We start from the raw sequence: 27125 nt of genomic DNA, 5'->3' as shown, positions 1-27125 counted from the left end.
ACATATGTAAGCACAACAAACTCACGTTTCTTGGACATATGCGATTTACCTGGAAGAGGTGTCAACGGTTGTGAAGCAGCAATCGATGTCAAGTGGCCCACAAAAAATGCGAACACACATATCTTATACCATAGATGTTAAGTTGATAGACCAAACCTTCAAAGACACCAAAGTATGCCAAAACCAAATCTACGTTATGAAATAGGATGCTACATGGTATGCAATCCGTGTCCCCCGCTGCAAAATTTGTTCCATTCGTATAACACGAGGATATTGAAGAACCATACGCATTCACCTTAATTTGTAGCATGATAACTCCTGATTTACCGCAGTGGTCCTATTGCATCCAATAGCATTTGTGCATTACCGTGGTCGACACTATTTCATTATGATAGTTGCTACAATCATGGCCCTGTGTTCGGATACTATAAGCAGTCGACATTTGTTTTACAAATGTGTCGTAACAATTCAATGCGGAAATACAATCAGATTCCCAGTGCGTCTGTGATCTTTATAGGCTTCATTTGAACCTTCCTAGTCACCTCGATTGCGCTACAATATCATTCCGGATCACTTTGTGGCCTAGTTGACGTTCTCTTCTTAGACAACCTTTTATGATGTTTCACTTCGGTACCGTCGAAACAGTGCTTACTATAATGGTCACGTATCTTATGCTTCAATTCGTCATGAATTCTATCGAATGATCCACACCGCTTAACTTCGTCAGAAAGTTCCTTGGGGAGGTTGGCCACCAGGTCGTCAAAATGTTGAATGTCCAGATACTTATTTACTGCTTCACGCAGCTTCGTTGGAATGGCATCGATTGACCCATATGAATAAATTCTTCTGGCAAGCACTTTGGGTAAACATGATAGCTGATTCAAGAAACGCTCCTTTCTCATGTGACTTTGTAACCGGTTAACCAGATCACGCGGTATATCTTCATATTTCGCAAACTTACTAACCTCTGAAGCAAGGTTTTCAGGCAGTTCATCAAGCAACATTCCAAATTCATGTTTGGTCAATGGTTGCTTAAGTCTGGATGCTATGTTTCCCGGTAGATCGCCACATTTTCGGCATAGGAAAATCATGGATGCAATGGACTCAGGGAATTTATATATAAGATCATCAGTCCTGTGCTTCACCATACATTTAATCAATTCGCTCCGCATTTTTTGTGGCACTTTCGCGATGTCATCATATTTAACCAGTTCTTTTGCGATATCGTAGGGTATATCACCAAATCTCAATCCCATATGCTTCTGCCTTATGAGCATCTTCATTCGGTTTCCATCCTCCTTACTTATAGTGGTGAAATCAATAGCAGCAATATCCTTTTCATATGTTTCACCATTTAGTGTATCGAGTTTTTTGCGATAAACTGTAACGGGTTTGGGCTTGTGTCGGCGGTGGTTTGGTGACCTAAGGGGCATTGGTGCATTATCGTCGCTTTGGAAATCACTAGACTGCACATCGTCGTGTCTCACTGGGAAGACAAGAGGCTGGTGCTGCTCCAATCCAGTGGTTGGTCCATTACCAGTATCCTGGAGTATAGCAGTACCAGGTGAAGTACAGCATATGACATTACCAGCTGCTGAGTAAGTTACTACAGCAAGTCCGGCAACCCATTTAGTAACCTTCCCGAACCCGTTAACGCGTCGGCAGTTATGATTTAACTCCATATTTGCAACCTCCAGAGAATACAACGATTAGCTAACGTTGAAATCCAAGAGCTACACGAACTGCATTATAACATCTACAATATAATACTACATTTACAGGAACACACGGGGAATCCCAGATGGTCTGAGACTAAGAAGGCTTCACCGATGTCGGTGGAATCTTCATTTACCAAAGCAACAAATGGGCAATTATCAATACACGCCTTGCGTTGGTGTTTTTAACATCATGTAAATCCAACCTTATATTCAAGAGCAGGTTGGGTTACCATGCTGTGATCAAGGATTGATTGGTGCGGCAAGTATATCTACATTCAACACGACATAACCTCATAGAAGTTATCCATAGCACTAAATGTATGAACATGAAGTATAAGATACTACAAAAGTATGTAGTACACATGTGAGTATGGCTTTGCGAACACTACCTTCCATTATGACGCGCGACATGGATCTCCATGCGACAAATTCACTAAACATATAATTTCCGTTGATCTAACTAACTAGTATGCATTATAACCGGGCTAGTACGATTTAAACGTATGATACACCATAGTATAATCGAATGATGAGCAATACTGTTCACTACCTCTCATCATGTGGAACCGCTTGTAAAATAGCGTTATCCTTACATAACTTGCTAGTGCAGTAGACAGCGTTGATATTGGGACCCTTTATTGCTTAATGTAAACTGCTATGTACCGTTTGACTATAAGCAACTATATGGACACCAATAGCTTTGTGAGTCTGGATAATGATAACTTAACTTCGTTTAGCGATTGGGCAGTACTACTTTACCACCATCACAGCTCATAGAACAACCCATATGTACACCTGTATATTTTTATAGCATTAAATGTCCGATGTCAGCTTTAGAGGCGGGCGACCGTGACCTTCAGAAACGCTGGTGAACGCCCTCAGTATGCACGTTGGCAGTGATAACCTTTACGTTAGGTATGTTCAACTTGAGGAACGTCAACATGTCAGCGGTGTCCTGGTCAACCTGGATGAGAGGCACATCAACCTCGGAACGTTCGGGAACAAAGTCCATGCGGCGCTCACGCTCTTCCTCCTGAAGCTTCAATGAAATGCCACGCACAGGACCTTTTTGGATGCGGCGCATCAGATGTATGATGAAGCAAATCACCCAGGCAAGGGGTGTAAGGATAGTGGTGGTAGAGATGCGTGTCACTGTAGTAGTGGCAGTGGCTGTCAGGGTGCTGGCAAATGCTGCAAGTGTTGTTGTAATAAAAAGTGTGGGAAGTGTAATGAGGATGCCAAGTGTAGTTGTGTTAAAGAGGAGAAGGATAATAACACGAATAACCGTGGCCATCGTATATACAGGGACACGTATCAATCAGCGTATCCAACTTATATTAACGATCTTTTTTTGAAAATGGATATGTGGCATCGTGGAATGCATTAGTTAGGAATACTAGTCTATAGAGCACTGTTACTCACCGCCACCACCTCCTGGCCCGGATTTTCCTAGGGTCAATATGTCTCATCTGTAGTGGAGTGACATATATGCATTGGACAGGGAAGTACACCAACAGTAGACCATATTGGAATAATCATATTTTGGATGGCAACGGTCTAGATGATGGTACACTATCACAATGGCTTCAGGCCTTAGGGTTCCCTAGAGATATGCTTAATAATAGTGGACCAGAGAATAGACTAGATCAGGTTATATGGGATGGGTTCATGGGACAACTGTTTCTAGGGTTTACTCATCCCGGCAGTGGTTCCAGTGACGGTACTACAGCAAAACAACCGTACGATATGAATTATGCCGGTTTTGTACATACTGCACATAGGGATTCATTCAACACCGATGCTGCTACTGTCTTTACGAATGGCAATGCCTCTCGTACTACTGGCCAAATCAGTGATACTAACCAGCACAAAAACGGTGCCATTTTCAAGCTCTATATTCTATCATGTGCATACTTTACTGGATTGCAGAAGAAGACTACTCACAGTACTACCACTAATAATCCTAAGACCATTCGGGAGATCCTATACTGGCTAAGTGCGTTGCCCTATAGTCAGGCATATAAGCAGTTACTGGAGCATGCCAAGGAAAGGCTACAAGAAGTACTCAAGAAACCCGAAGGCACTGACAAAGAGACACCAACACTTGCCTTTCTCCAACAAGGCCGTTCAGCTCCCATTACAGTTGATGAATTCAACCTGTTTGCCCACTTCCAAGCAGTGACCCAGTACTGCCCACTGGTCCTCATAGGTATCCAGGGTGGATTACACAGTACCAACAACACTACTCCAGCCATACACTCCCTCTATGCCAACACAGAGTGCAACTTCACCTACCCAGCAGTGCCCATCCAAGCATACAACCAGGTGGTCCACTACATTAGGGCTCTGTTCTACCAGCTCTACTTCCTAAGGAAGCAATGTGCAGTTAAGGTTACATGTGGAGGGAAATGGCGTGAATGTAGATATGGGGATGGAGTAGTCTCTAAGGGGGTAATCAGCTGGATGTGCCTGGGGTGTGACCCCATGGAGCATGATAGGAATTATAGGGTGGAGAAGGTAAAGAAAGAGTTAGTGGGGATGACGAAAGGGGATGTAGCAGAGAAGGTAAAGGAAGTACTAGAGGCTATTGGGGAAGTAGTGGTACAATTGGGTAATGCCCAGGAGGCATTGGAAGGGAAGAAGGGGGAGGAGATCAAGGGGGTACAGGCGAAACTAAGGACGGCTAAGACGGGACTAGAGGAGGCTAATAATGGACTAGAGATAGAGGTGGGGTTGGATGTTAAACTAAAGGAGGCTAAGACAGGACTAGAGGAGGCTAGGAAAAATCTAAGGAATGGGTTGAATGGGAAAGAGCTAACGGAGGCTAAGGATAAACTAGAGGCGCTGTCAAAGGATGGTAATGGTAAACTAAAGGATATGTAGGATGCACTAGTTGGTGATCAAAAATCTCTATCGAATTTTATCAATGTCTCCGACGGATCTCTACAGGTAGATCCTGGTAAGAACACGGTCAGTGAGTTCATCCATAAGGTGCGGGTGGCATTGAGGTAGTGGTGGCGTATGGTTAGTATTACACTAGTACTACAAGAAGTGGTAAGCATATTATAGGGGCAATGATAGACCACTTGGCACAGGGACTAAAGGAGGGAAGTAAATCCTTTGCACATGAAATGTAAAGCAATTGAATGTGAAATCTAAATCGGTCCAATATAAAATGTGAAGCAATCATTGCCACCGTACTAGCAGAAAATATGCACATATTGTTTGCCATTATACTAGCACAAAATGTGCAACAGCAATTGAAAATCAATGGTGCATAAAAATGTACTGAATGTCAAAACGACATTATCTAGAAACTAGTTGAAAAACTAATGTATAATAAAACAACTTAATATAATTAGTATACCACCTAACAAGTGCCAAACCTACTTTTCAAACACTATCTAGTACCCCTACCACTACACCACCCCCATACCCTATAAACCCCACCAGGGTAACGCCAACACAAATAGTGCCCCCACTAAACAGACCTTTGTGCGGGGACAGGATATATAGTGCTGTGTGGACTGGTGAACGTGTTTTTCCATCTAAATACTGTCTACATTTCTATAGTGAGAGTGTTGATTAACCAAAGGTAACAACAAGCTGTCAACACTCTATAATCACTATGTACTCACTAAGTGGTCACAAAAACGTACTACTACACCTTTTACACTACCCTGAACACCTAGAAAAATTTAAATAAAAAGTATCATCAAACTTTTATGAAACTTTCATCAATAGCAATACCAAATATTTACCAAAACCATTGGTAAACTTTTACTGAATATACTACAAAAATTTTAATTAAATCACTACGAAACGTTTACCAACATTACCGTTATAACTCTATGGATACCTTACCAACATTGCTACGAAAATCCAAGCAATACACTCTGTAATCTCATCCATATACCACCCCCAACAGCTACTACTTTTATACTAAACTTCCAGCAAAAGTGCTACTAAACTGCTACTACACTGTCACCAAGACTCTCTCTACACTATCCATACTACTATACTACAACTTACCTTTGTGCAGCTCCGCTACATTACCATACCCAAAGCCATACTTGTACAATACCGGTAGTACCCCGGTACATGATACGACGGAGTCGCACCCACAGACTCCCTGATTAGCAACACCACTACCACCTTTACCAGCCACCGCACTACCAGCCGATCCGGATCCTCCAGCTGCAGGGCACGTATCTCCATGGGTTCCTGCTCGGCACTGTCCACTACCACCACATCCAACAGCTCCCTGACCTACTACACCATTAATCCGTATGACTACTGTTGCGCGCCACCTGTTACACTGTCGCGCCGAAGGCGCCCCTATCTCCACTGGCGCGTTCTTATATAGCACTAGAACCTACCCTTACAATCTGAATTCTTACATTCAATCCCTTTGAACGCCTTCTCTAACTCTCCCAACCCATCTTTGAACTCCCCTATCAAATAGACCAACCATGACAGGTAGGTCCCGGCCATCAAGGGACTCAACTGGCCATACTGCTGGCCACTAAGAGGAGAGAGGTATGGACAGCACTTGTCGGTGCCTTTAGCACATCCAAATAGGGTTTTTAGGGAGGCTTCAGCAGTGCTGTGGCTGCTAGGCTGACTACAATCTCCAACACTCCACTTGTTTACTGCCTGTAGGACTCCATCAGTATAATTAACACGGCCCATATTGAGAGACACCGCTTTTTCTATATCTTTCAATTTCTTCCTCACTTCACTTTCCTGTTGTCCACCACCACTGGCACTCTCTCCCCCAATATAGACTACATAGTAATAGAACCCAAAGAGGTCACCCAGAGTCCGTGGCACCGTGGGAGTGATACATGCCAGTAGTCTCAGGAGTACCACTAGGGTGCCATGGCACTTTTCGGGGTCACAGTAGTACTCCAGGAGATGTGCCAGTGTCTTCCCAGTGCAGTGAGCAGGGTAAGTGTTGTTTTGCTGGCCTGCTACAGTATGAGTCCATGTGATATACTGTGGGACGTACCTTTAGGCTCTAGTTCCGCTGTCTTGTGCGTCTTGGTTAAATCTATATACACCATGAGTCACTATTAGTCACTAGGGCTACTGTGGCGCCCAGGGGGTGCCCCTAATATATACACAGTGCTTTAGGGGTACCATAGAGTGGTGGTATGTACGGTAGTGGTATTATATAGAGTAATGGGACTATAGGGTAGTGGGACCTACCTTTGAAGTGGTTTGCCCTATTGGCGCCACTTCCTGTGATATCCTTGCTCCAACCCATTGGTACGGGACAGTGATTTGGAGGACCGCCAAAGTGGCCAAGGGTTCCTGCTGGACAGTTCATGTGTTCGTCTATTTCGGGATAACCCTGTTTACCGCTACCCAGATCTACTCCCACCGTTTTCCCACAGTGCAACCCAGTTACTGTATCACACAGAAATGCCATCAGTGGTGATCCTGAGCCAGTACCACTACCTGCTGCATTCTGCAATCCACAATTCTTGCTGTGTTCATTTCCATTGCTACCCGTACCTACTACATTATTAATCCATATCACTATCTTCTAGACTATAGCACACATACTCCAGTGTCACTCACCTTGACAAATCCACTTGTTAGCACTCGTGGTACTTACACCGTTACCATACCTACAACTCTTCCATCCCAGCACTACTCCTGATCCTGCTCCCCCTGCTCCTCCGGCCGCTATCGCGCCCGTACCACACTGCTTCCTTAGGAAATAGAGTTGGTAGAAGCAGTGGTAGACATATACCCTCAGTTGGTCCAGGCACTGGGCGGCCGAAAGGTCCATGTCAAACCCATATAGCCCATTGGCATACATCCCATGGAGGGGGCCTACACAGAGTGTTAGGGAGTGTTAGACAGTGACTGAGTGGTACTAGTGGGTACCACTGTGACTAGTAGTGGTATACTAGGGTACTTACCAAACTTGGAGACTTCCAGGTGGTACCCGCCGTAGCAGACTTGACCGGCTTGGAGTTCTTGTCCGTTGGCGGAACCTCCCGTTGCCTGTTGTTTTCCTATATCCTTAGGATCACATCTCTTATTACGGTTATCCTTATGCTTGGGACACTTATTCTGGTCAGCACCAGCAGCAGCTGGAGCACTACCTACTACACTATTACTCCACATGACTACCCCTAGAGACACTGTTGCGCCCCTGGCGCCCCTATAGAGCCCTGTCTATGTCACTCACCTGTCGCAGGAGCACTGTCAGTGCCATTGCCACTGGTAGCTATGGTCCCCTGGATACCGATGAGGACCAGTGGGCAGTAGCCACAGGCGGCCAGTAGGTAGTGGGTAATACAGTCTTTCTTGAGGTCTGTCTTGTCACCATTACCTTGTCCATGAATCTCTATTTTATCCACTGTTTCATTTGGTACTCCATCTTTTGGGGGATACTTCCCTTTCATCCTCTCTACCAGTGCCTTGTATCCCTGACTATAGGGCAATGCACTTAGCCAGTAGAGGATTTCCCGGATAGTCCTAGGCTTCCTAGGATCACTAGATGGCGCCTTCGGCGCCGGGATGATACCCTTCGCCCCGGCACTGCCTGCCCTGAAGTACCCACTGGCCAGGATGTGGAGTACCAATAGGGGGTACTTAGTACAAATGTCCTCAGTACTGCCTTTGCCAGCACTCTGTGCTGCACCATAGATACTACTGTAGTACTCAGCTACACTACCTGGGTCACATTGGTACTACAGAGAAAGTGGGACTTACTATGATTCGCACCGCCTTGGAATTCTTTCCAAGGTACTCCTTCCTTCTCTTTCGTCAACAAAGTTTGCACAAACTGTCCCTTCTTAACATCTACTCCACCTACCACACCATAAGTCCACCTGACTACCCTAGGCAGTACTTACCTGGAGGACTCGCATTCAACCTATCCAGGTCATAGCCCATGGCCGCCATGAATGATCCGAGGCCGGCATTGGTGGCATCGTCTATGCTGTGCAGCGTGCTGTCCTTCCACCTCGTCTCAGCGCCACTCCCCTCCTTAGTTAGGAACCCCAACTGACTGAGTCCACTCCAGATGAGACATACTGACCCTAGGAAAATCCGGGCCAGGAGGTGGTGGCGGTGAGTAACAGTGCTCTATAGACTAGTATTCCTAACTAATGCATTCCACGATGCCACATATCCATTTTCAAAAAAAGATCGTTAATATAAGTTGGATACGCTGATTGATACGTGTCCCTGTATATACGATGGCCACGGTTATTCGTGTTATTATCCTTCTCCTCTTTAACACAACTACACTTGGCATCCTCATTACACTTCCCACACTTTTTATTACAACAACACTTGCAGCATTTGCCAGCACCCTGACAGCCACTGCCACTACTACAGTGACACGCATCTCTACCACCACTATCCTTACACCCCTTGCCTGGGTGATTTGCTTCATCATACATCTGATGCGCCGCATCCAAAAAGGTCCTGTGCGTGGCATTTCATTGAAGCTTCAGGAGGAAGAGCGTGAGCGCCGCATGGACTTTGTTCCCGAACGTTCCGAGGTTGATGTGCCTCTCATCCAGGTTGACCAGGACACCGCTGACATGTTGACGTTCCTCAAGTTGAACATACCTAACGTAAAGGTTATCACTGCCAACGTGCATACTGAGGGCGTTCACCAGCGTTTCTGAAGGTCACGGTCGCCCGCCTCTAAAGCTGACATCGGACATTTAATGCTATAAAAATATACAGGTGTACATATGGGTTGTTCTATGAGCTGTGATGGTGGTAGACTATATTTAGCACAAATGTAAATCTTTGGAAAGATTGGAGACAAAATAACATGTCACATTAAGTTTCTTAGATGGCTCTATTGGTAAACGTTACAACGTATTATAATATGCAACATTGTTAATAACATTATCTTTGTGATGATATTACTTCGATGGCCAATTATGCTGCGATATACCTTTATTATCGGGCCATATATCTTTATGATCTGGGTGTACCGTAAAGTGTTTGCGATATCTTTGTATAGTCTCTCCGACAGGTTTTTTCCTTGCCAATTTCTCTAGATAATACGCACGCCTTCTAAAGTACAACGCATCGGCAAACCTATTTCTAATGATCAGTGCTTCCTTGATCTTGGGGTCTGTCTCAACCATGCGTTTCAAGTCCCTTTTGTCTAACTTCGTCTCTGCATCGTATTGATTTCCCCCATCTACTCTCCTAAGGGCATATTTTACAAAAGGTTCATATGTTGCATCGTTGGTTGTGGCACTTCCATCGGTATATTGCGCCGCTGCATCAATATTTTGTGTTATCATGTCCAACAGGTCTTGTGCATCTTGTAGTACGCCAGACTTCTTGCGTTTATCTTCGTCTACGTTTCCCAGGTAAGCAGCTATGACATTCCGTTTGGTATGAAAAAGTTGTACAGTGTCCCACAAACTTTGAATCGATGGGTGATGACCTTTTGCCTGTAACCGTCTGAGTTGCATTGCCAGATAATGTTTCATGCTAAAGTCCACATGTAGGTACTTGCTTGGCCAGTACCAGCGGTTTCGGGTACGCCCTCTTAGCGGTTTTGACCATTCCTCTTCTCCTGGAGCACCTACGACGCAATAAAGATATGTTACAGTATAGGCAATGGAATGGTAACATTGTACGCTAGACAGAAAAGAACAGATATTCCTTCTTTCAGAGCAAATATTCATCATACGTCACCTTCATATTGAATAATAGAACAATTCCATTTTGAAATTCATACCTTTAGTGCTACCGAATATATCGAGTTTTGCTCTGTGTATTGAACTCCTCCATGCCCTCTTGGTTCCACCGGCCAGCAGAGTTGTTAAATCAGTCCGTGCCATGCTTATATAGACATATAATCGTAAAGTATGCACAACATCTTTGATTTTATATGTCGGATCTCAAGGGTGGATGGTTTGTTCCCTGTGTACGGTCAAGACAAAGTTTATTATTAATTTCATCACATGTATAATAACAGTACTTTTACAAAATTTGCGATTTTGTCTCATGTGTAAGTAAAACTATTAATTATTTTGTGTTTTTGTTGTCTATCACCGTAAGAATATACGCTTCATATGACATCCTTCTTTCTATTTATTAATCACTATCCATTTAATAATGATTCCATGGTTGTACAAGAGTATGAAAAAGGAAAACACACTTCATTGACAGCTAAATGTCCCAGCGTTGCACAGATATTTCTTAATATGGTAACCCATACGTAACGCCAGCATGAATATCTTGTGATAATGCGACACTAATTAGTCCTCCTCATTATCTGACGACCACAACACGCCATAGAAAGTGTTATATTATTCTATAATTGACGGTTCTTAAACTGCTGAAGTTATATGGCTTCATTGGTAGGTGCGAAATATCGCATGGTCGATCATCATGAGCAAGCTTTTAACGTCTAAGAAACCATAAAATACAAACATTGCGTATAATTTCTAATGACTCACAAACCACTTTTAGTTAATGGATCAATTGCGAGGCCAGTATACTGATTGCCAAGACCCATATATAGTGTTTGCGGTGACGTTACAGGAAGTACAGATTCATTATTTATTAAAATCCCGACGTTTTCAAACGATGAAGAACCAGTTTTGTTGTAAGCACGATATATGGTATTAGTGTTACCCGTGGATCCCACGGCTATCATGTTGATGGCTCATTATGTGTGATCCGCTATGACGTAATCATTAAAACATAATAATCCACAATAGAGCAGATCATGTGATTCGCCATACAAAATGACATATAATAGGTACAGTAGTTGCATTTACGAATTGTTTGCGTCCTATTCGGAATCGTTTCCGTTGTCTACAGAATTCAGGTCCAGCTCCTTGCCTGTAATAGCGCGATACCTAATTGTGACCATATATTATTTCAATAGAACCTACATCTTAAGCACATCATTTGACGCAGATTCAAAGTGCGAAGTTGCATCATAGGACTCCGATACGAATATGTTATCTTTGACCACATCTTCAGTAGGTACGTATATTTCGGATACTTGGACGAACTTTTCGTCTATGTTTCCAATGAGTTTTAGTGCCGGCTGTATTTCCCTTTCAGGGTTAGCTGTTTCCACTGTTGTCGAAATGAGAGCGATATATTTCCCCTTTGCTGCTACGCCATGTGAATGGGAGACAAGTGTGATATAAATGTCGTGTTTTCTATTGAGTTGCTTTTGTGGGATGATAACTTGGCAAGACGATGCGTCATTAGTTCCGGGTATGGGTTGGCTAAGTATACAAATGCACCTGCGTAGTGTTATCAGAATATACAGATCGCTCAATAGGGCGTAATGTTGGCACTGAAAGGTAACAACTCGGCTTTACGGTCCCATTGAAAACATACCTGATAACTTTTCCTACACTTTTTACCTTATGCGGCAATGTGTCAACTACGTATGTAGGATCACAAACGACCATGGAGCATCTGGCTACTTCTCCTTCGGCTGTTTTTACAGCACACACTTTACCTTCATCGTCGAATTCAAATCCATTAATCGGTTTATTGAGCATGTAAGTACCGTTGTAGATGGCACATCTTCTTGAGAATGCTTCCGGTATACCTCCTAGTCCGTATACGGGGTATATGAAGGGTGATGACCCAAATCTCATCAATGAGTTCATGTACAACTTCATTTTCATGATGCTAAAATATGCTGGTTCATTCATATAGTCATCACATGTGTGTAGAGCGACTGCATGTCCCAGGAAATCTACTGTATTTTCTTCGAGTCCATATTTGTCATAGTATGCCCTGATACTGTCCTTGAATGGGTTGAGTCCTTTCCATGTTTCTGGGTTAGTATGATCAAATTGTGCAACAAATCTGTAGAAATTATGACACCTAGTCTTTTCGAAAAATCCCATTAATGGTGACTGCAAGGCTTCCTTATCCGTTGCTGGAACTTTATGAATGAACTTTTCATCGTAAAATAATGTCGCCTTTTGATGTTGGTATACATAGCTGCCATCTAGCACTTGCCATTCGAGATAGTGTGATGTTTCTGTGGCCTTCAATATTTTAACTAGTGTTCCTCCAGCTAGTACGAACTTGGGTATAAGATCTACATTCCAATCACGATTTGGCCCATAGCTGTCTGGCCGTTCTTCTCCTAATTTAGTGCTAATGCATAACCGTGATCTCTAAATTACCTGGTCGGAAACGTTTGTAAAGATTTGTAAGATTGAGTGAAGCTGCTTCTCCTCCGTAGTATCCATTCTTGTCCATGACCAGAACCTTCTTCCCTAGACACTGTGTATGTATCCTGTTATGTACCTACCACTTTGCGAAAGCAATCCACTAAGGATACTCTCCTTCAGGCCAGTTCCACACACACATACCTAGGTGTGTTGTTGTATTCGATTGTATGACTTACATCGTAGACTGCATCCATTTTAAAATAATACCAAAAACCGGTGCCTGATTGTTCTGGTTTGTTTACAATCCGGCTGGATGCCGTGATTTTGTATTTTATAATAAATAGTTTCAACTGTACTTCCTGATGCCAACCTGTGATGGTTGTGGTGACTAGAACGCACCCCTATAATGAAACAGATTGATAGATTTCACGTGTATATAATATAATAAAAACTATTGTTTGTTTAATGGGAACAATGTGTATGTTTTTACCATGTGTTGGCATATTTACATAAAGACGTTGAATGGTGGTTTCCAATGGCAACAACGGTGACCATGAGCCTGATTCATGGGCCAGTGTTACGCTAAAAGTAATACCAAGCGTAACTGCATTTCATTGGCAACGATGTGTTATATTCCCACCGCCCGTATACATATTTTTGTAGACAGCGCTGGTGTATCATTAGCCATTTAACATACTACAATAAACCTATTCTAGCTTTATATAACCAACGAATCACACATATACTTGGAATCTGACATTAGCGCTTTGTTACAAAGTCTCAGACCTACTGTGTTGCAACAAGTTTTACACTTGTACTTATGGTTTAACAATGAGCTAGAGTTGAAATAAATTATTACCAGTTTGTTTCTACGCTTTGTTTAATTCACTATCTATGGTCTGTATTCCCCACCTCGGCGTGTTGGCCTTACCCCCATGAATGTCGCGTCGTCAAGTTCGGTGGTTTATAGCCGGTCTTTATATCCTATATTTTTGGAGTTTATCGTAACGGTTTTTAAAGGTAAGTTGGGTATGGTTTGTTTATGAATTTGTCCGCTGGGTTCCGTATTATGTGGTGTTCTTTTCTCCTGTTGGCTTTTATATAGCCAACTTTACCATATTGTAGTACGATCCTATCTAGTTTTAACGATCGTTTCTATTCTTCGGCTATTGTACGTAATTTTATGGGTTTGTTGTATTCTATTTTATCTGTTTGAGGGCACTGTTGCTGTGGCAGATGCTTGTTGTTGTTACACATGGTCGTTTGTGTTGCTATTTAAGTTGGTTGACATGATATTGTAGATGGAACTTTCTTTGGACAAGCAGATGCGTAGGCTTGGCCACTACGATGCTGAGGTTCCTTACCGTCGTTTCAACACTTCGTTGAATGACTGTCAGCCTGATGTTTTCATTGCTGCTTTCGCTCAGCAGATGGAGTTGAAGAATTACATTGACCCTCCCAAGTGGATTGACTATGTTAAGACAAGTTGTGCTAAGGAATTGGCCCCTCAGGATCCCAAGTGGTTTTACATTCGCAGTGCCGCTATTTTGCGTCATTTGTACTTCCACCCTGATGAGGGTATTGGTCGTTTGAGGCGTGTATATGCATCTCGCAAGAGGCGTGGTTGTGCTCCTAATCACACTTGCCCGGCTTCAGGCAAGATTATTAGGACGATCGTTCAGCAGTTGGAGGCCAATGGTTTCCTTGAGAAGAGCAAGGACAACAAGGGTCGTCGTCTATCGCGCCGTGGTTGCAACATTGTCAACGAATTTGCCCGTCATTTGACTCGCAGTTTGTTGGAGAAGGAGAGCGCATGATCTCATTGCACTTGTGCCATAATATTGCAATCAGTGTACTACTTTTACGTATTCATATGTGGTGTGCTATAGATTGTCATTATTACATTTTAATACCATCATCTCTGCTGCATATACTACGTGTTACACCAGACACTCAATAGCATTAGGTATGTGTTTTAGGCCAATGACTTGATTAGGCTTATCATTTCCTCGGCGCTTTCACTTTTTTCGTCGAAGTTGTTTGTAATTGCGACACTTGTTGCCCCTACGATTTTGCGTGCGACACCTTCAATATCGTATTTGCAGAGTCCGGCCCACTCTCCGATTTTTTCCGAGTCGAATTCGGTTTCTATGCAAGGCACTCCGTGTTCCTTGCACAGGGCTCTGATTAGCTTCAAGTAAGCTTCTTCACTTGTTTGTGTAGAAACTACGCATGCTCTAGCATTTTTGGCCTCAATAGCCTTGGTCACTTGGTGGATACCACGTAACAAGCATCCGTTTGCCATGGCCAAGTGTAGAAGCCTTTGTAGTGGTTCTTCGGCAACGGGAGCCGATTCAACGGCATCAGTTCTCTCGTCGTCCGACATTTTATCTGTACAATGATTAATAATGTCGGCTACACAGACAACACGACCACGAAGAATACCACCGGATGGGAAATAGCCAATGTGTAAGGCCATAGGTATGCAAATAACACCACACAGACGTATAATGATGACCTATATAACACGGACCTATGGTCCAGCTATCACGAGGCGTGGTGCTGATAGACAGGGTGGCCTATGTATTTAGGTATAGCCTGTTACCTACTGGACATGTCACCAAAAAACCCCTTTCTAGAACCGCTGTTAACATACAAACCACTTTAATATAGATTTACGATCGTAACATGATTTATAACGGGGATTTGCGCGGATTCTACTAGGGTGTAGAATCCCCAGTAGTCAGATATCATGTAACAAAATGTTTATTCCATGGCCACTGCTTATATAAAACCTCCCACTTACCTTTAGGATATATACGGCTTCAAATATTGACCAAATAGTCTTTAAATGATGATATGTTTAGCACTATTAAGCAGGTAGGTCACACAGTGGGGGAACTAATGGCGCGTCTACTATCGTTGATTTGTATTATCTATTTCTTGGCCTAATTTAGGCTCTATTATGGTGTACAGTAGCTTTAGTTGCCAATGTCTATCGTTACGTCTATGGAGCTGTTGGTATGGTTAATTCAATGGATGGCAAGGGTACATTAGATGAATTGTATCTTTAATGTGTTTCGAACTTTACGGGTGTATTACGCTTATTCTTCTGAATCTTCATCGTCGTCGCCGTCATCCTCTTGTAGCCATGCGACGAAAGGCTCGGCCTTTTCCTTGGTGCGTATGTATGCTTCGGCCAGTGATCCATCGAATCGTGTGCTTTTAGCGTAGAAACGGCAGATATCGCCTCCGTCAGCGAGGTCACTTGCATAGAGTGCGCGGCATATGTACGGGTAATCATCCAGTTGTTGTGGGTAGAGTTTGACCACAAATACTGCCATTGACGTGAGCACATCCTTGGGTTGTACGCCATATTCTAATAGTGGGATGAGTAGGTTGATTTTATCTTCTAGTTCTTGTACGTCGAACTTATCGCTGAATATAGCGCACAGTGCGACATATACTTTGCATATGTTATCGAAATCTTGTGAGAGCTGCAGCATATGTAATTCTTCTGCGAACTCGGCGGGTTGTTGGAACTTCCCTCCCTTGAGTGATGATGTGATTCTTTCGATAGCATCTTGTATTTCCGGGCTTTCGATTGTAAGTTTTTCCATTTCCATTGTCTGTGTAGCTCCATCACCGCCGTTAATCAGTTCCTGTCCGTCATCTGAAATGCGTTTTTTCTTTTCCTTTTTATCTTTCTTCTTCTTTTCTTTTTCCTTGTCCTTATCCTTTTCCGTATTTCCATCTTTCGTGCTCTCTTTTTTAGTTCTATTTGAATGCTTCGACATTTCCGTGAGGCACGCTGGGTTTTTAAGCATATATCCTGCTGCTTTATGCGTGTTGTCCAGTACCCCCTTGTAACCACAGGCATTGCATCTTGAGCACAGTGCTCCTCTTTTGACTAATACTTCAATTTCCGGCAGGTGGCATTCTGCGCAGAGTACATACATTTCAATAAATTTGTCCAATATTTGTGTCAATGCTCTTTCTGTATGGGCCCCGTTAATTAACGCCTTTTCCTCTGACTCTTCGAACTTTGACATTGCACCAAGTTCACAACCAAAGAATTTGGTTGCGTATGTTGGTGGTCGTTTCAAAGCTCTTGCAATATCTCCCATGTTTGAAATGTTTGTTTTAATACCATTACCCCTTCCTTCTATTTTTGATTGCAACTTAGGCATTTTGTACCTGTAGTTGGGATCCTCGCAGTAGCGAGGAATGTTAACTAGCGACATTTTGTATCAATGCAACGTTACCCAATATGAATAGAGATAATATCCAGCCACCAATTTCCCGTTGTTGTAGTATCAGCAATTGATTGAAAAATACTTAGCATGCCTCAGAGAGTTGTTGCATATATTGTGATAAATTCCTCCTGTTTTCTTCTTTTTTGAAAGGACATATATACTTAGCAGGGTGTATAATAATTCGTCGATTTGTTCTGCTGACTGTTTCTTTAAAGATGTCCAGACTTTTGGATTATAGGATTTGGCGGTAGCCACGTCTTGCTTTACTTATACCATCCAACATTCCACCAGTACCATGAGTACTCTTAGTGAGATGGTTCGAAATCGTTGAACGGTTGTTTTTTCGTTAACCCTTGGTATGTCAGCGCTGTAAATGCGCCTTTGAATCCCATGCGTGTGAATGCATTAAAATTGTATTGGCGTATGCAAGGTTATTCAATGTTAGCAGTTTCTAGAGCTCAATAATCCATATTCTTTGGATGTACCCGTAATATTCTCGTGCGACTTGCATCAAACCATTTGATATTTGTTTTTTTGTTGCCTTTTGTGGGTTATAGTTCTTGATGTTTCCTGTCTCATCATCTGTGCATACCGGCTACCATAAGATGTACTTATCACCGTTGTTTTGTTTATTTTTCCCTCTGAGTTTCATTGAAGTTCGGAGGACCAAGCGCTTGTGCGTCGTAGATAGTGTTTTGTTATTGGTCACCATTGCCCGCCCTGAAGTAGGCGCGTTTATATATGGTTGTCGATTTAAGAAGCTGTTGCTTATATATGTTGTGGAAGTGTTGTGAGTGTCTCTTTTGTTAAGTTGTTTGTCATCATCCGGACACGCGAGTACCACACAAGCCCACCACAGTGGAGTAGTTATATTTTATGTTTGTCTACCGTATATTGTTCTTTATTATTTGTACATATTTTGAATGTTTCGTTTATCTGTTGTTTCGTGATATTGATTTAAAAATTTGCTACGTTGTAGTATGGCTTCTTGCTTATGTATGCCTATTCTCAATCTTCTTTCTGATGTACGCTATATAGTTTAATTTTTGTCACTTCATTTTTTACTGGTTTTTAATACTCTATCATTATAAATATATTCTATTGTTTTTAACATCATTACTGTATTCCTTTATTGTACATATTAACTTTTGGTGGTATTACCTTTTTACTTTAGTAGATTCTAGATTTTGTACATATATTTTTTGTTTCTAAATTTCTTGTGTTTGGTATCTATCAATGCTTAATAGACGTTCCCTTTGTGTCATGGGCGTTGTCAAAATCATCTCTTTTGGACAAAGGGTCGACGTCACTGTTGAGTATTACTATGTTGATTATATGGCATATGCAAATCCCAAGTTCCTTTGTTGCACTGCCGTTGCGTTTGTGCGTCGATACTCAATTTTGGCATGTTTGCCTCAAGCATTCATATTTTGCAGTCGTTAGTTGTGCAAAGGTACAATTTTGTAGACTATAGCAATTTCAGATGGTTGTTTTAGTTGAGGACATTGTATAAAGACAAAAATGTTTCCACAGATATGTGCTACTGGATTCCAATTACAACATGGATTAGCACGTACACATTAGGTTATATTCACCTTTTATGTGTATTATTATTACTTTAGCTATGATCTAATCTGTTTTGACTGTTTTTTGTTTGTAATGTAACACAGCATTATTTGGACGTATGTTAATTGTGATAGTGCGCCTGTCTATTGATACTATCTTTTATGATATTAAGTGTTTAGTCATCCATGACTGTGGATGATGTTATAAAATCGATTGAAGGGCTATCTTTAAGTCCTTCTGGCACCTATAGTTCAAGTTTTGGTGAGACGTACACTGTAGGCGATTCTGGTAAGGATGTTTTCATAAAGGGTTCTCGTCGTAAGGACGGTTCATTTCGACGTGACATTCGTGTTCGTCCTGGTTATATTCCTCCGGTACGGTTCATATATTTTATGTTCCACTTAATTCTATAGGAGGAGCGTGCTGTATACGTACCACGTTTTCGTCGTTCTCCTGAATTATCACAACCTGCTGAGTTGTGTGAGACTGATAAAAAGGATTCTACCGAGAAAAGGGGGCTGTCTGTACAATCTGTGTCTAGAACATCTGTGAAAGCATCTTGCGACAAGATTCCAGCTAACCAGGGTTCTTCTGGATCTAAAACTACTGCTAACCCTGGCAGAGTATCTATTACTGATGACACTGAGTCATTAAGTAATACTGACTCCAGTGCTAACTTGTTGGACACTGGTTCTGTCCGTAAGCTCATCAATGCGTAGGTCAATGTAGTGATTCTAACAATTCGTTTCAGTATACGTCATACCAAGCGTAAAATTCGTAACATTCAAGGTGTTGGAGCATCAGGAGGTGGTTCACTTTCGGAGTCTCAGGTAAGTAACGCTGTGGTATCTTGAAAATGCATTATCCAGCTTACGCGTCTAGATACGTTGAATGCTAAGCTAAAGCATTTAGAATCTGAGTTGGCAGCTATTAAAACCGGTGTTAAAGATAAAAGCGTCGCGGATTAATTATAGTCAGTGTGTGATTGGGTTATCACTGATACATTTGGTTGTGTTTTGATATCTTTTCCACTACATGTAGTGTCCCTTTTTGTCTATAATATGTTTTTTAATCCCTTTGTACAATGACTGCGCCGAGCAAAAGCTTCCGTGACGTGAAGAGCGTGATAAAGCTCGACGCTTACTTGAACAAGAAGGTTTACGTGAAGTTCAGCGGTGGTCGTGAGGGTGTGTTGACCTAAATACTATCTTCTATGGTTGTTACAGTGCAGGGTATTTTACGGGGTCATGACGTGATGTCTAATTTAGTATTGGATGAAACTGAAGAGTTTTTACGTGGTAGGTTACAGTTATTGTGACACAAGCATGATGTTAGACCCTGACGATCTCGACCGTGTGACTGATAAGACTCGTCAATTAGGCCTACTGGTTGCTCGTGGCACTTCTGTAAGTTATTTTGTTATCATCCTTGATAGGCATTGATAAATGAACAGGTTACTGTTATCCACCCAGTTGAGGGTGCAGAAAAGATCGCAAATCCATTTCTTGCTCGTGGTTAACGTTGTTTTCCTCTAGGTTTAATGCATGGGACAGCCACAGTTTGCGTTGTGTGTATGTTGCTGGCTCGGGTGTATTGGCATACCGTTGTGTTGCCTTTTGATATGTGCCACTACGTTGCTACGCTGCGCGTTTATTAGACCTCTTGGAAGATATTAATTTGTAATTGCAAAGTTTTGCATTGTTATAAGTATATTTACTTACCGTTGAGAACACGCGCCCACATTTTTCATATGGGCACATGTATCCTGTGATGTCCTCTTCGTCCATAGTGAGTTCTGTTGATTCCGTATTTGTTTGCTTGATTTCTGGTGTATATAATACTGCATTAGATTTTCGTTCTGTTTCTAGGTTTCGCATTGGTTCACATATTTGATTTGGTTGCGTGTTTGTATCCAAATCGACTGCAAGTTCCAATGTAGGTTCCAATTCGACTTCCAGTGCTCGTTTTATTTCTAGTTCAATATTGTTGTCGTATTTAGCTTCTATATCACTCTGATTATTGACGTCTGTGTTATGTTGTGGTATTTTAGCACGCATCGGTTGTATATGGTCCCTTTTTATATGTTTGCACATTCCTGAATAGGATGCATAAGACTTCCCACATCCTTCATGTGAGCACGTAATTATTGATCCACCTTCTTTGATATTCACTAAATGTCCCAGGATGTACATAACATTTGAGTTGACATTACATTGGTGTATGAATCGATGTACATCCAGTGTTCTTTCAGTTGCAAAGCTTTTATTACATCCATCTACGTTGCACTTATAACGTATTTTAACATCGTTATGTCTTTCTTCGTGCCTCTTTAGGTGATCTTTTCTTTTGAACCTGACTTGACAGATAGCGCATACATACGGTCTCTATTCACGTTATAAACGTTATATATGGACTTACGGAGTCGAAATGAAATTCTTTCATATGCTTAACAAGATCGATGGCATTTATGAAATGTTGTTCGCAGTCTTTGCAGCTCTTCGTGGTTGCCACCTTTCGCATTTTTTGCAAATAGATATTACTTTGTACGTGCATTTTGTTTGATATAAGAAAGTGTTTCATGGTCACAGTAACCTTATATTTTTCCGTAAAAGGCATGTTCATCCCCGCGGGGCATGCCTCACTGCGGCATTGATAACCTTACTGTCAACACATCTTCGTTATATGAGCTTTCCTATGGCATAACCGTTTTATTTCGGTCATTTATTTGTTATAAATATTGAGTTGGGCATCTAGTCTCCAATGGTTCTATGAGGCGTAGTTATTTATTGTTTCTAGTGGCCAATTGCCTGGATTCTTGCATCTTCTATCGTTGCACAACATTGATATTATATTTTAGATGGATGTGCATCACTTAAGTTGCGTGAAAGGGCACAGTGAGCGTATTTGGTCAGTATGTTGGAGTCCCGTCGATGACATTTTTGCAACTTGTAGCTCTGACTGCAGCGTGAAGATATGGCGTATTACTCGTTCATCTAATTCACATGTTAAGAAAGGTCATTTATGTTCATCGTATGATCCGGGATGTTGTTCTGAATACAACATAGAATTAGAGGTTTGTGTTATTTTGTTCCATGTATAGCTATTGATCATACTGGTGACTTTATATAGATAGTTTTGTATTTCACTATTTTCTTAATGCTTTAATAGGCCAGTATTGATAATTATTTCAAGAAGACTGTGCGCAGTGTTCGTTTTAGTAATGACGGTGCTTACTTAATATGTGCTTCCTTTGATGGCACTGCTACCATTTGGTCTCGTGTTCCACAGAAATCCGGTGGTTCTGACGTTATAAATTCCTGTTCATCCAATATCGCCTACTTGTGGTCCTGCGTATGCGTGCTTGAGGGTCATGAGAATGAGGTGAAATGTGCTTCTTTTGATTGTACTGGTACATACGTTGCGACCTGTGGTCGTGATAAGACCATTTGGATACACCAGCGATCCAGTTCAACTCCTGGTGACACTAGTGATATAGTTCGTTCATTATCTGGCACTGAGGGTTCCATTGATTTTTATTGTGCTGCGATATTGACATCTCACAGTCAGGGTATGTAACGTTCGTTTTATCTATTTTATTGTTTGTTAGACGTCAAATGCGTCAGTTGGAGTCCCACTGCATTGTTGTTGGTCAGCGGTTCTTATGACAACAGCATTCGTCTTTGGGGTTTAGTGGGCCAGGATTGGTATGTTTGTTATATTCTTATTCATCTGTGTCAGGTCATGCATACAAACTATTAACATCCATGCTTCTACTGTATGGTCAATTTCTTTTGATGTTGATGGTACTAGGTTCGCTGCGGTTTCTGCTGACCGTAGTCTTTCATTGTTTAAGAGTAGGTCCATCGTCTGTCACAGTCAATGTCTATTATTCAGGTTCCAAGGCTGCTGCGTATTTGGAACAATTGAATGCCACTCAACGTCAAGTGTCATGTCCTAGTGCCATTATGAAATTGAGTCCTTTAGACACTCGTTTATCTCACGAGCTGAGTTTAAGGTCTCAGGCTGTGTCATCATACCAGCTGAGTAATCCTTTAATCGCAGGTATTTTTACCGACAAAGTGACTCATCATTTTGGCAGACGATTGGCAACCTTTCCAGGTTATAGAATCATACAGTTCACGTGCGTTGTATTCTGTTAATTTTTGCAAGTTTGTTATTACCGTGGGTTTACACGACTATTTAAACGTATATATCTAGGGCGGTGGCGACAACACGGTTCGTATAATGTATCCTGGTAGTAATGCTTCTAGCCAACGCATAGAGGTAATGTTATGTTAAAATGCTCACACACTTTGACAGTTCCGCGCTCACAATTCTGATGTGAATGGTGTATGTTGGAAAACCAATGACACTCGCAATTTATTTCTCTCCGTTGGCGACGACGAGTACATAAAGTTGTGGAGTTTGGAGTGCACATGATGTACCTAATGTGGTTCCATGACTCGTATTCTTGTGTTTTCCAATGTGATATCATACAATTTTTGTTTTTACAGTTTGTTACTTTAAGATGTCTGGTTTAATATACAAGATCTTTTATCCTGGCATCGCTCCTGCGATACAGGCTAAGTTGTTATCTTTACCTTTACCTGACCGTCTAAAGGCTTTTATAGGTATGTTTCATGTACATTTGTGTATATAGTTTAACAGTACACCCTGCTGGTCCTATGACTATTCATTTCTACGCTCCTACTTTTAAATGGGGGATTTCTATTGCTAATTTATCGGATATTAACCGTCCTACTGACAAGATATCTCTTCCTCAGCAGCTTGGTATGTTCTTTGTTCATTATATCACATTGCTTTAGCTGTAAGCTGCACTGGTGTGATTTGGTCAAGGTACAGCATGGTAATTAACCCTGTAAACTACAATTTACTTGCTGGTATGTGGCGTATTGTTTGATTCATATATCTACAGTCAACGCTGCCATGGCTCTTACTGGGTTATATCAGATTAGTCGTATTTGTCGTGACCGTTACTTGTAGACTGTGTTATGTCCGCTGGATCTTACTGCATATACTCCTGGTTACTTTATGCTATTGTTAACTGACATCTGCAAGTGGATATGTTTGAAAAATGCCACGTCTATATAGTGTTCCGACGTCGCTATGTGCTCTATATGTTAAGCGTTGTGGGCACCACAGTGTGTCTTATACGTTTTCAATGGCACCAATATACTTCGCATTTATTAATTTTGCCTAAAATTAGGCTTTTAAGTACAACATTCATTTTACATAATGGATTTATCTGGTTCTGTTGGAAGTTCTCAGGGCGATAAGGAGAAGGCTGAGGTAGGTGTAAGCACACATTTCATTATTCTATCTGTTTTATAAACCTTTACAGGCCCTGTTAACATTACAAAAGGCTGTCCAATCGCAGAAGTTGACTTTAAAGATGTTAGGTGTTTGTTTTGAGCGTTGTGTTTCTTCTCCTGGTGAGTCGTTGACCAGTGCTCAGCAGACTTGTCTTTGGCGTTGTGCTCAGCGTAACATTGAGACGCAATATTTTATTATTAAGCGTCTTGAGGGCATGGCATCTTCTATGAAGGCTGGGGATGTATAGATTCTTATATTTATCCCTTGTATGATATATCTTTAACAGTCACTCACTATGCAGTCTTAATATCAATATCGCTATATTTACATAATTTAATATGTGTGTATTTTGATAATATTATTATGTGTTTCCTTTTGTTACATTAGTGCCTATGGAAGGCTACGCTATTTTAAGCGTCTTTTATAGGTAGCACGCCTAGGTTTCATGATGTTTTATTTGTTCCTATGGCGTGTCTACTTCGTTTTGATGCACTGTCTGTATTCTATATATCCGGTGGACACATTAGTATTTCATCGTGGTGTATCTAATTTAGGATATCACGATGGAGTTATTAACTTTCCCAATTCACGTTACGTAGATGGCTTCATTTCTATATCTTACCCTGTACGTAATGGTTGTCGTCCATTGTTCGGTGTTTCAACATTTCCATTTGACCCATCATTGGTGAAGAAGCGTCGCAGTCGACCTCGTGTTGATCATGTATCTAGAGCACGTCGTAAGCTTGAGAGTGACCATTCCGCTATGCATGGTCTTGCTACTTTAGGCACTCAGGGATCTACCAGTGAAGATCAGCGTGCAGCGAGTCTTATTGAGTTCATATCTCGTATTGAGGCTAAGCCACGCCGTAAGCGTTTGCCATTGCCGAGTGACCCTGGTGATCCCAGTTACGATGCGTTATTATATCTCAAGGGTTTACCGTACGATTGTGTTGAGTCTGATATACTTGACTGGCTTTCATCTTATTCTATTGTGGATGTCATCTTGATAAAGAACGAGGAGGGTTGTTTCACTGGAGATGCCTATGTTCGTTGTAGTACCTTATCGGAGCGTGACCGTGTACATCGTGAGATGTCTGGGAAGTATCTTGGTTTACGTTACATTCCAATATATCGTTTAACCGAGTCTGCCTATATGGAGTACTACCATGTAGGTTATCGTCGTGAGCCTGCTAAGCGTAATCACATTCATCCACGTTATGTGGTTGCTAAGCAGGGTGTAGAGATTGTGTCCACTGACATCAGCGTACTCAAGACCGGCTCTCGTGTTTGCGGCGTTGTGAATGAGATTTATCGCAATGGTCTTTTATTAGACTGCGGCATATACGAATTGGTTGACGGTTATCGTGAGCGTGTATTTTGTGTTTTATTACGTAATCGTCTTGCTCGTAATGTTGGTTTATCAGGTCAGCATCGTGAATGGCTTCGTGATAAGGACCTTGTTTTATTTCCTGGTATAAAGCTGAATTTATACGTTGAGAAAATCCGTTATACATCAGCTAGGACCTCATTTGATGGCGATTTATGGCGTGAGCATTTGGGTGAGCCATTTGAGTCTGTTGACCGTAGTGGGAGCACTTCCCTTCGTTCTATGGTTTATTTGACCATGGATTCTTCGGTGAGTGATGACAAGGTTGCTTGGTGGGAGCGTCGTCTATTTGATTCTTATGCCAAGTTTACACTTATCGATGCTGGGTCTAAGCGTGATAAAGTAGCTGTGGTTGCACCTAAAGTCAATCCTGTTGTTGGTTCTATTGCAGAGCCTGTTAAACTGGACCACGAGACGCTAGATCATGTTTCCTTTAGTACTTCATGGTTAGATCCTCTTCCTAAGGTAGATCGTGCTAAAGTTGTTGTTGGCAAGGTAGCCGTCATGGGTGACTGGAATATGCATTACACTTCTAGGTTTGCCTTGGAGGAAATGGAGGGCACCGATCCTTCACCAGAGCCTGATATTCCTTATAATCAGCTTGTTAATGAATTTCTCCGTGGTTCTGTCGTTGATCGTCACGGTACTCATTACCATGGTTTTGGTGATAATGAGCCACCTCTTGAGTTTGCATTAAAATCTGTTAGGGGTTCACCTCCTGAAATAAAGTCTCCGGTGTCTTCTAGGGCACCGTCTGTCAAACCAGATACAGCTATGGCACCACCTGTATCGGAGCAAGTTAATGCTCCGGAACCACCTACGGAGGACACGTATACAGTAGAATCCGATACGACATTGGACAAATCTGATGCGTTGTTAGGTAATTTGAATCCATTAGAGGACGTTCGTCGCCGGACCGTTGAGGAAAGCTTTACCATATTTCCTCGTCAAACACTATTTGATGAGTGCATAAAGATTCCTGGTACCGATTGGCTTCTTCGGCGTTGTGACGTTCCCAAGTTGGCTCCACACCATGTAATATCACTATTGCATCGTTTTGATGTATCAGAAGATACATCAGCGAATGCAGATTACGCCAACCGTGTACTACTGTGTGACATTATACGTGACCGCGGTCTTGGTACCGGTTTGGATGCGCGTACATTGATAGAGAAGGGCGTATACAAGTTAAACCAATCTAAGAAGAAATTGAAACGTATAATCGAGTTGATGAAGCACTTAACTGGTCGCAAGTTTACTCGTGATGATTTGGACACTGCATCAAAATCTGAACTTCACATGTTGGCTGAGGAGGCATTACGTTACTTTTTACGTTGGGAGCCTGATATGGCTGTAAAGAAATCATTTGTTGATATGTACGGTGGTGACATCGACTCTAATTTAGACTTGGATGCTCGTTGGGATTCACTTAAGTGGACTATTGTCATTCGCATATACGGTGAGCAGAGTGACCTCAAGTCTATAATGCGTGACATTGAGGCTAACAACCGTGCATTCGGTGTAGCTCCTGGGCGTGCCACTAGTGACTTTGGTACTATTGTACAACATTCCTTATCGAAGGAGTTCGGCTCACCTCGTAGTAGTGCCAAATAGCGTCACAACCCGTTATATTAATGGAAGTCATTTGTTTAGTACGATTTTTATATTGTGTTATCGATAGAATGGTGTCATTGCATCAGTAGTTACA

At 41.9% G+C, this 27125-nt stretch overlaps 17 protein-coding genes across 17 annotated transcripts; 9 read left to right on the top strand and 8 right to left on the bottom strand.

Annotated features, from left to right (window-relative positions):
- Window positions 1-232: 232 nt before the first annotated feature.
- BBOV_III001180 (uncharacterized protein) lies at window positions 233-2057 on the bottom strand. The gene has a single exon (XM_001611203.2). The coding sequence runs from the start codon at window positions 1680-1682 to the stop codon at window positions 561-563; it is 1122 nt and encodes a 373-aa protein (XP_001611253.1). The 5' UTR covers window positions 1683-2057; the 3' UTR covers window positions 233-560.
- Window positions 2058-2537: 480 nt separating this feature from the next.
- On the bottom strand, window positions 2538-3012 carry BBOV_III001170 (putative 40S ribosomal protein S17; the record flags this gene model as incomplete). Its single annotated transcript, XM_001611202.2, has 1 exon — window positions 2538-3012. The coding sequence occupies one exon, from the start codon at window positions 3010-3012 to the stop codon at window positions 2575-2577; it is 438 nt and encodes a 145-aa protein (XP_001611252.1). The 3' UTR covers window positions 2538-2574.
- A 194-nt stretch (window positions 3013-3206) lies between these two features.
- Window positions 3207-4916, top strand: BBOV_III001160 (variant erythrocyte surface antigen-1 alpha subunit; the record flags this gene model as incomplete). Its single annotated transcript, XM_001611201.2, has 1 exon — window positions 3207-4916. One exon carries the CDS (start codon window positions 3207-3209, stop codon window positions 4599-4601), a length of 1395 nt encoding a protein of 464 aa, XP_001611251.1. The 3' UTR covers window positions 4602-4916.
- A 643-nt stretch (window positions 4917-5559) lies between these two features.
- Window positions 5560-8875, bottom strand: BBOV_III001150 (variant erythrocyte surface antigen-1 beta subunit; the record flags this gene model as incomplete). Its single annotated transcript, XM_051767378.1, has 11 exons — window positions 5560-5614; window positions 5751-5987; window positions 6098-6688; window positions 6730-6771; window positions 6930-7238; window positions 7305-7562; window positions 7652-7837; window positions 7924-8412; window positions 8451-8549; window positions 8594-8748; window positions 8847-8875. The coding sequence occupies 11 exons, from the start codon at window positions 8873-8875 to the stop codon at window positions 5568-5570; spliced, it is 2442 nt and encodes an 813-aa protein (XP_051623391.1). The 3' UTR covers window positions 5560-5567.
- Window positions 8876-8938: 63 nt separating this feature from the next.
- BBOV_III001140 (putative 40S ribosomal protein S17) lies at window positions 8939-9376 on the top strand (the record flags this gene model as incomplete). Its single annotated transcript, XM_001611199.1, has 1 exon — window positions 8939-9376. One exon carries the CDS (start codon window positions 8939-8941, stop codon window positions 9374-9376), a length of 438 nt encoding a protein of 145 aa, XP_001611249.1.
- Window positions 9377-9622: 246 nt separating this feature from the next.
- On the bottom strand, window positions 9623-10739 carry BBOV_III001130 (uncharacterized protein; the record flags this gene model as incomplete). Its single annotated transcript, XM_001611198.2, has 2 exons — window positions 10456-10739; window positions 9623-10299 (listed from the first exon to the last, which is right to left on the bottom strand). The coding sequence occupies exons 1-2, from the start codon at window positions 10556-10558 to the stop codon at window positions 9623-9625; spliced, it is 780 nt and encodes a 259-aa protein (XP_001611248.1). The 5' UTR covers window positions 10559-10739.
- Window positions 10740-11485: 746 nt separating this feature from the next.
- On the bottom strand, window positions 11486-13189 carry BBOV_III001120 (putative Rab GDP dissociation inhibitor (rabGDI) alpha). Its single transcript, XM_001611197.2, has 6 exons — window positions 13111-13189; window positions 13015-13075; window positions 12887-12979; window positions 12081-12846; window positions 11621-11983; window positions 11486-11584 (listed from the first exon to the last, which is right to left on the bottom strand). Exons 1-6 carry the CDS (start codon window positions 13126-13128, stop codon window positions 11518-11520), a joined length of 1368 nt encoding a protein of 455 aa, XP_001611247.1. The 5' UTR covers window positions 13129-13189; the 3' UTR covers window positions 11486-11517.
- A 664-nt stretch (window positions 13190-13853) lies between these two features.
- Window positions 13854-14701, top strand: BBOV_III001110 (putative 40S ribosomal protein S19). Its single transcript, XM_001611196.2, has 2 exons — window positions 13854-13894; window positions 14176-14701. Exon 2 carries the CDS (start codon window positions 14176-14178, stop codon window positions 14689-14691), a length of 516 nt encoding a protein of 171 aa, XP_001611246.1. The 5' UTR covers window positions 13854-13894; the 3' UTR covers window positions 14692-14701.
- A 142-nt stretch (window positions 14702-14843) lies between these two features.
- On the bottom strand, window positions 14844-15743 carry BBOV_III001100 (Ribosomal protein L7Ae/L30e/S12e/Gadd45 family protein). Its single transcript, XM_001611195.2, has 2 exons — window positions 15681-15743; window positions 14844-15265 (listed from the first exon to the last, which is right to left on the bottom strand). Exon 2 carries the CDS (start codon window positions 15258-15260, stop codon window positions 14850-14852), a length of 411 nt encoding a protein of 136 aa, XP_001611245.2. The 5' UTR covers window positions 15261-15265; window positions 15681-15743; the 3' UTR covers window positions 14844-14849.
- Window positions 15744-15911: 168 nt separating this feature from the next.
- Window positions 15912-17917, bottom strand: BBOV_III001090 (putative eukaryotic translation initiation factor 5). The gene has a single exon (XM_001611194.1). The coding sequence runs from the start codon at window positions 17116-17118 to the stop codon at window positions 15979-15981; it is 1140 nt and encodes a 379-aa protein (XP_001611244.1). The 5' UTR covers window positions 17119-17917; the 3' UTR covers window positions 15912-15978.
- An 806-nt stretch (window positions 17918-18723) lies between these two features.
- BBOV_III001080 (Mago binding family protein) lies at window positions 18724-19753 on the top strand. Its single transcript, XM_051767131.1, has 4 exons — window positions 18724-19070; window positions 19110-19411; window positions 19448-19526; window positions 19566-19753. The coding sequence occupies exons 1-4, from the start codon at window positions 18882-18884 to the stop codon at window positions 19662-19664; spliced, it is 669 nt and encodes a 222-aa protein (XP_051623390.1). The 5' UTR covers window positions 18724-18881; the 3' UTR covers window positions 19665-19753.
- Window positions 19754-19759: 6 nt separating this feature from the next.
- On the top strand, window positions 19760-20384 carry BBOV_III001070 (putative U6 snRNA-associated Sm-like protein LSm7). Its single transcript, XM_001611192.1, has 4 exons — window positions 19760-19883; window positions 19923-19994; window positions 20032-20102; window positions 20150-20384. The coding sequence occupies exons 1-4, from the start codon at window positions 19781-19783 to the stop codon at window positions 20213-20215; spliced, it is 312 nt and encodes a 103-aa protein (XP_001611242.1). The 5' UTR covers window positions 19760-19780; the 3' UTR covers window positions 20216-20384.
- BBOV_III001060 (C2H2 zinc finger family protein) lies at window positions 20224-21427 on the bottom strand. Its single transcript, XM_001611191.2, has 3 exons — window positions 21115-21427; window positions 20418-21080; window positions 20224-20338 (listed from the first exon to the last, which is right to left on the bottom strand). Exons 1-3 carry the CDS (start codon window positions 21316-21318, stop codon window positions 20234-20236), a joined length of 972 nt encoding a protein of 323 aa, XP_001611241.1. The 5' UTR covers window positions 21319-21427; the 3' UTR covers window positions 20224-20233.
- Window positions 21366-23162, top strand: BBOV_III001050 (WD domain G-beta repeat family protein). The gene is made up of 8 exons (XM_051767631.1): window positions 21366-21769; window positions 21865-22264; window positions 22304-22400; window positions 22435-22550; window positions 22591-22758; window positions 22796-22878; window positions 22915-22980; window positions 23017-23162. Exons 1-8 carry the CDS (start codon window positions 21554-21556, stop codon window positions 23134-23136), a joined length of 1266 nt encoding a protein of 421 aa, XP_051623389.1. The 5' UTR covers window positions 21366-21553; the 3' UTR covers window positions 23137-23162.
- Window positions 23163-23191: 29 nt separating this feature from the next.
- On the top strand, window positions 23192-23925 carry BBOV_III001040 (Mitochondrial pyruvate carrier 4). Its single transcript, XM_001611189.1, has 4 exons — window positions 23192-23327; window positions 23365-23487; window positions 23523-23597; window positions 23633-23925. The coding sequence occupies exons 1-4, from the start codon at window positions 23225-23227 to the stop codon at window positions 23698-23700; spliced, it is 369 nt and encodes a 122-aa protein (XP_001611239.1). The 5' UTR covers window positions 23192-23224; the 3' UTR covers window positions 23701-23925.
- A 22-nt stretch (window positions 23926-23947) lies between these two features.
- Window positions 23948-24297, top strand: BBOV_III001030 (Tim10/DDP zinc finger family protein). Its single transcript, XM_001611188.2, has 2 exons — window positions 23948-24006; window positions 24059-24297. Exons 1-2 carry the CDS (start codon window positions 23953-23955, stop codon window positions 24275-24277), a joined length of 273 nt encoding a protein of 90 aa, XP_001611238.1. The 5' UTR covers window positions 23948-23952; the 3' UTR covers window positions 24278-24297.
- Window positions 24298-24497: 200 nt separating this feature from the next.
- On the top strand, window positions 24498-27068 carry BBOV_III001020 (RNA recognition motif domain containing protein). Its single transcript, XM_001611187.2, has one exon. The coding sequence runs from the start codon at window positions 24518-24520 to the stop codon at window positions 27029-27031; it is 2514 nt and encodes an 837-aa protein (XP_001611237.1). The 5' UTR covers window positions 24498-24517; the 3' UTR covers window positions 27032-27068.
- The last annotated feature ends 57 nt before the right edge of the window (window positions 27069-27125 follow it).

This window comes from Babesia bovis, chromosome 3, assembly GCF_000165395.2.
Source record: "Babesia bovis T2Bo chromosome 3, whole genome shotgun sequence".
Lineage (NCBI taxonomy): Eukaryota > Apicomplexa > Aconoidasida > Piroplasmida > Babesiidae > Babesia > Babesia bovis.
Note: the sequence above shows the minus strand (reverse complement) of the source record. Positions and strands in the feature narration are given on the sequence as shown.

Excerpts from the sequence above, each read along its gene's own strand:
- BBOV_III001180 (XM_001611203.2), bottom strand. The coding sequence starts at position 1,682 with ATGGAGTTAAATCATAACTGCCGACGCGTTAACGGGTTCGGGAAGGTT.
- BBOV_III001120 (XM_001611197.2), bottom strand. Across the intron at positions 11,984-12,080 it reads AGTGTAGGAAAAGTTATCAG|GTGCATTTGTATACTTAGCC; the intron begins GTATGTTTTCAA and ends AACACTACGCAG. Across the intron at positions 11,585-11,620 it reads TCAAATGATGTGCTTAAGAT|GTATCGCGCTATTACAGGCA; the intron begins GTAGGTTCTATT and ends GGTCACAATTAG.
- BBOV_III001110 (XM_001611196.2), top strand. The coding sequence starts at position 14,176 with ATGGAACTTTCTTTGGACAAGCAGATGCGTAGGCTTGGCCACTACGAT.
- BBOV_III001100 (XM_001611195.2), bottom strand. The coding sequence starts at position 15,260 with ATGTCGGACGACGAGAGAACTGATGCCGTTGAATCGGCTCCCGTTGCC.
- BBOV_III001090 (XM_001611194.1), bottom strand. The coding sequence starts at position 17,118 with ATGTCGCTAGTTAACATTCCTCGCTACTGCGAGGATCCCAACTACAGG.
- BBOV_III001080 (XM_051767131.1), top strand. The coding sequence starts at position 18,882 with ATGACTGTGGATGATGTTATAAAATCGATTGAAGGGCTATCTTTAAGT. Across the intron at positions 19,071-19,109 it reads GTCCTGGTTATATTCCTCCG|GAGGAGCGTGCTGTATACGT; the intron begins GTACGGTTCATA and ends TTAATTCTATAG. Across the intron at positions 19,412-19,447 it reads GTCCGTAAGCTCATCAATGC|TATACGTCATACCAAGCGTA; the intron begins GTAGGTCAATGT and ends AATTCGTTTCAG.
- BBOV_III001070 (XM_001611192.1), top strand. The coding sequence starts at position 19,781 with ATGACTGCGCCGAGCAAAAGCTTCCGTGACGTGAAGAGCGTGATAAAG. Across the intron at positions 19,884-19,922 it reads GTTCAGCGGTGGTCGTGAGG|TGCAGGGTATTTTACGGGGT; the intron begins GTGTGTTGACCT and ends TGGTTGTTACAG. Across the intron at positions 20,103-20,149 it reads TGGTTGCTCGTGGCACTTCT|GTTACTGTTATCCACCCAGT; the intron begins GTAAGTTATTTT and ends ATAAATGAACAG.
- BBOV_III001060 (XM_001611191.2), bottom strand. The coding sequence starts at position 21,318 with ATGAACATGCCTTTTACGGAAAAATATAAGGTTACTGTGACCATGAAA. Across the intron at positions 21,081-21,114 it reads AAGAATTTCATTTCGACTCC|AGACCGTATGTATGCGCTAT; the intron begins GTAAGTCCATAT and ends TAACGTGAATAG. Across the intron at positions 20,339-20,417 it reads GTGGGCGCGTGTTCTCAACG|CGTAGCAACGTAGTGGCACA; the intron begins GTAAGTAAATAT and ends ATAAACGCGCAG.
- BBOV_III001050 (XM_051767631.1), top strand. The coding sequence starts at position 21,554 with ATGGATGTGCATCACTTAAGTTGCGTGAAAGGGCACAGTGAGCGTATT. Across the intron at positions 22,401-22,434 it reads GGTTTAGTGGGCCAGGATTG|GTCATGCATACAAACTATTA; the intron begins GTATGTTTGTTA and ends CATCTGTGTCAG. Across the intron at positions 22,759-22,795 it reads GAGTAATCCTTTAATCGCAG|ACGATTGGCAACCTTTCCAG; the intron begins GTATTTTTACCG and ends TCATTTTGGCAG.
- BBOV_III001040 (XM_001611189.1), top strand. The coding sequence starts at position 23,225 with ATGTCTGGTTTAATATACAAGATCTTTTATCCTGGCATCGCTCCTGCG. Across the intron at positions 23,488-23,522 it reads ATCTCTTCCTCAGCAGCTTG|CTGTAAGCTGCACTGGTGTG; the intron begins GTATGTTCTTTG and ends ACATTGCTTTAG. Across the intron at positions 23,598-23,632 it reads AAACTACAATTTACTTGCTG|TCAACGCTGCCATGGCTCTT; the intron begins GTATGTGGCGTA and ends ATATATCTACAG.
- BBOV_III001030 (XM_001611188.2), top strand. The coding sequence starts at position 23,953 with ATGGATTTATCTGGTTCTGTTGGAAGTTCTCAGGGCGATAAGGAGAAG. Across the intron at positions 24,007-24,058 it reads GCGATAAGGAGAAGGCTGAG|GCCCTGTTAACATTACAAAA; the intron begins GTAGGTGTAAGC and ends AAACCTTTACAG.
- BBOV_III001020 (XM_001611187.2), top strand. The coding sequence starts at position 24,518 with ATGCACTGTCTGTATTCTATATATCCGGTGGACACATTAGTATTTCAT.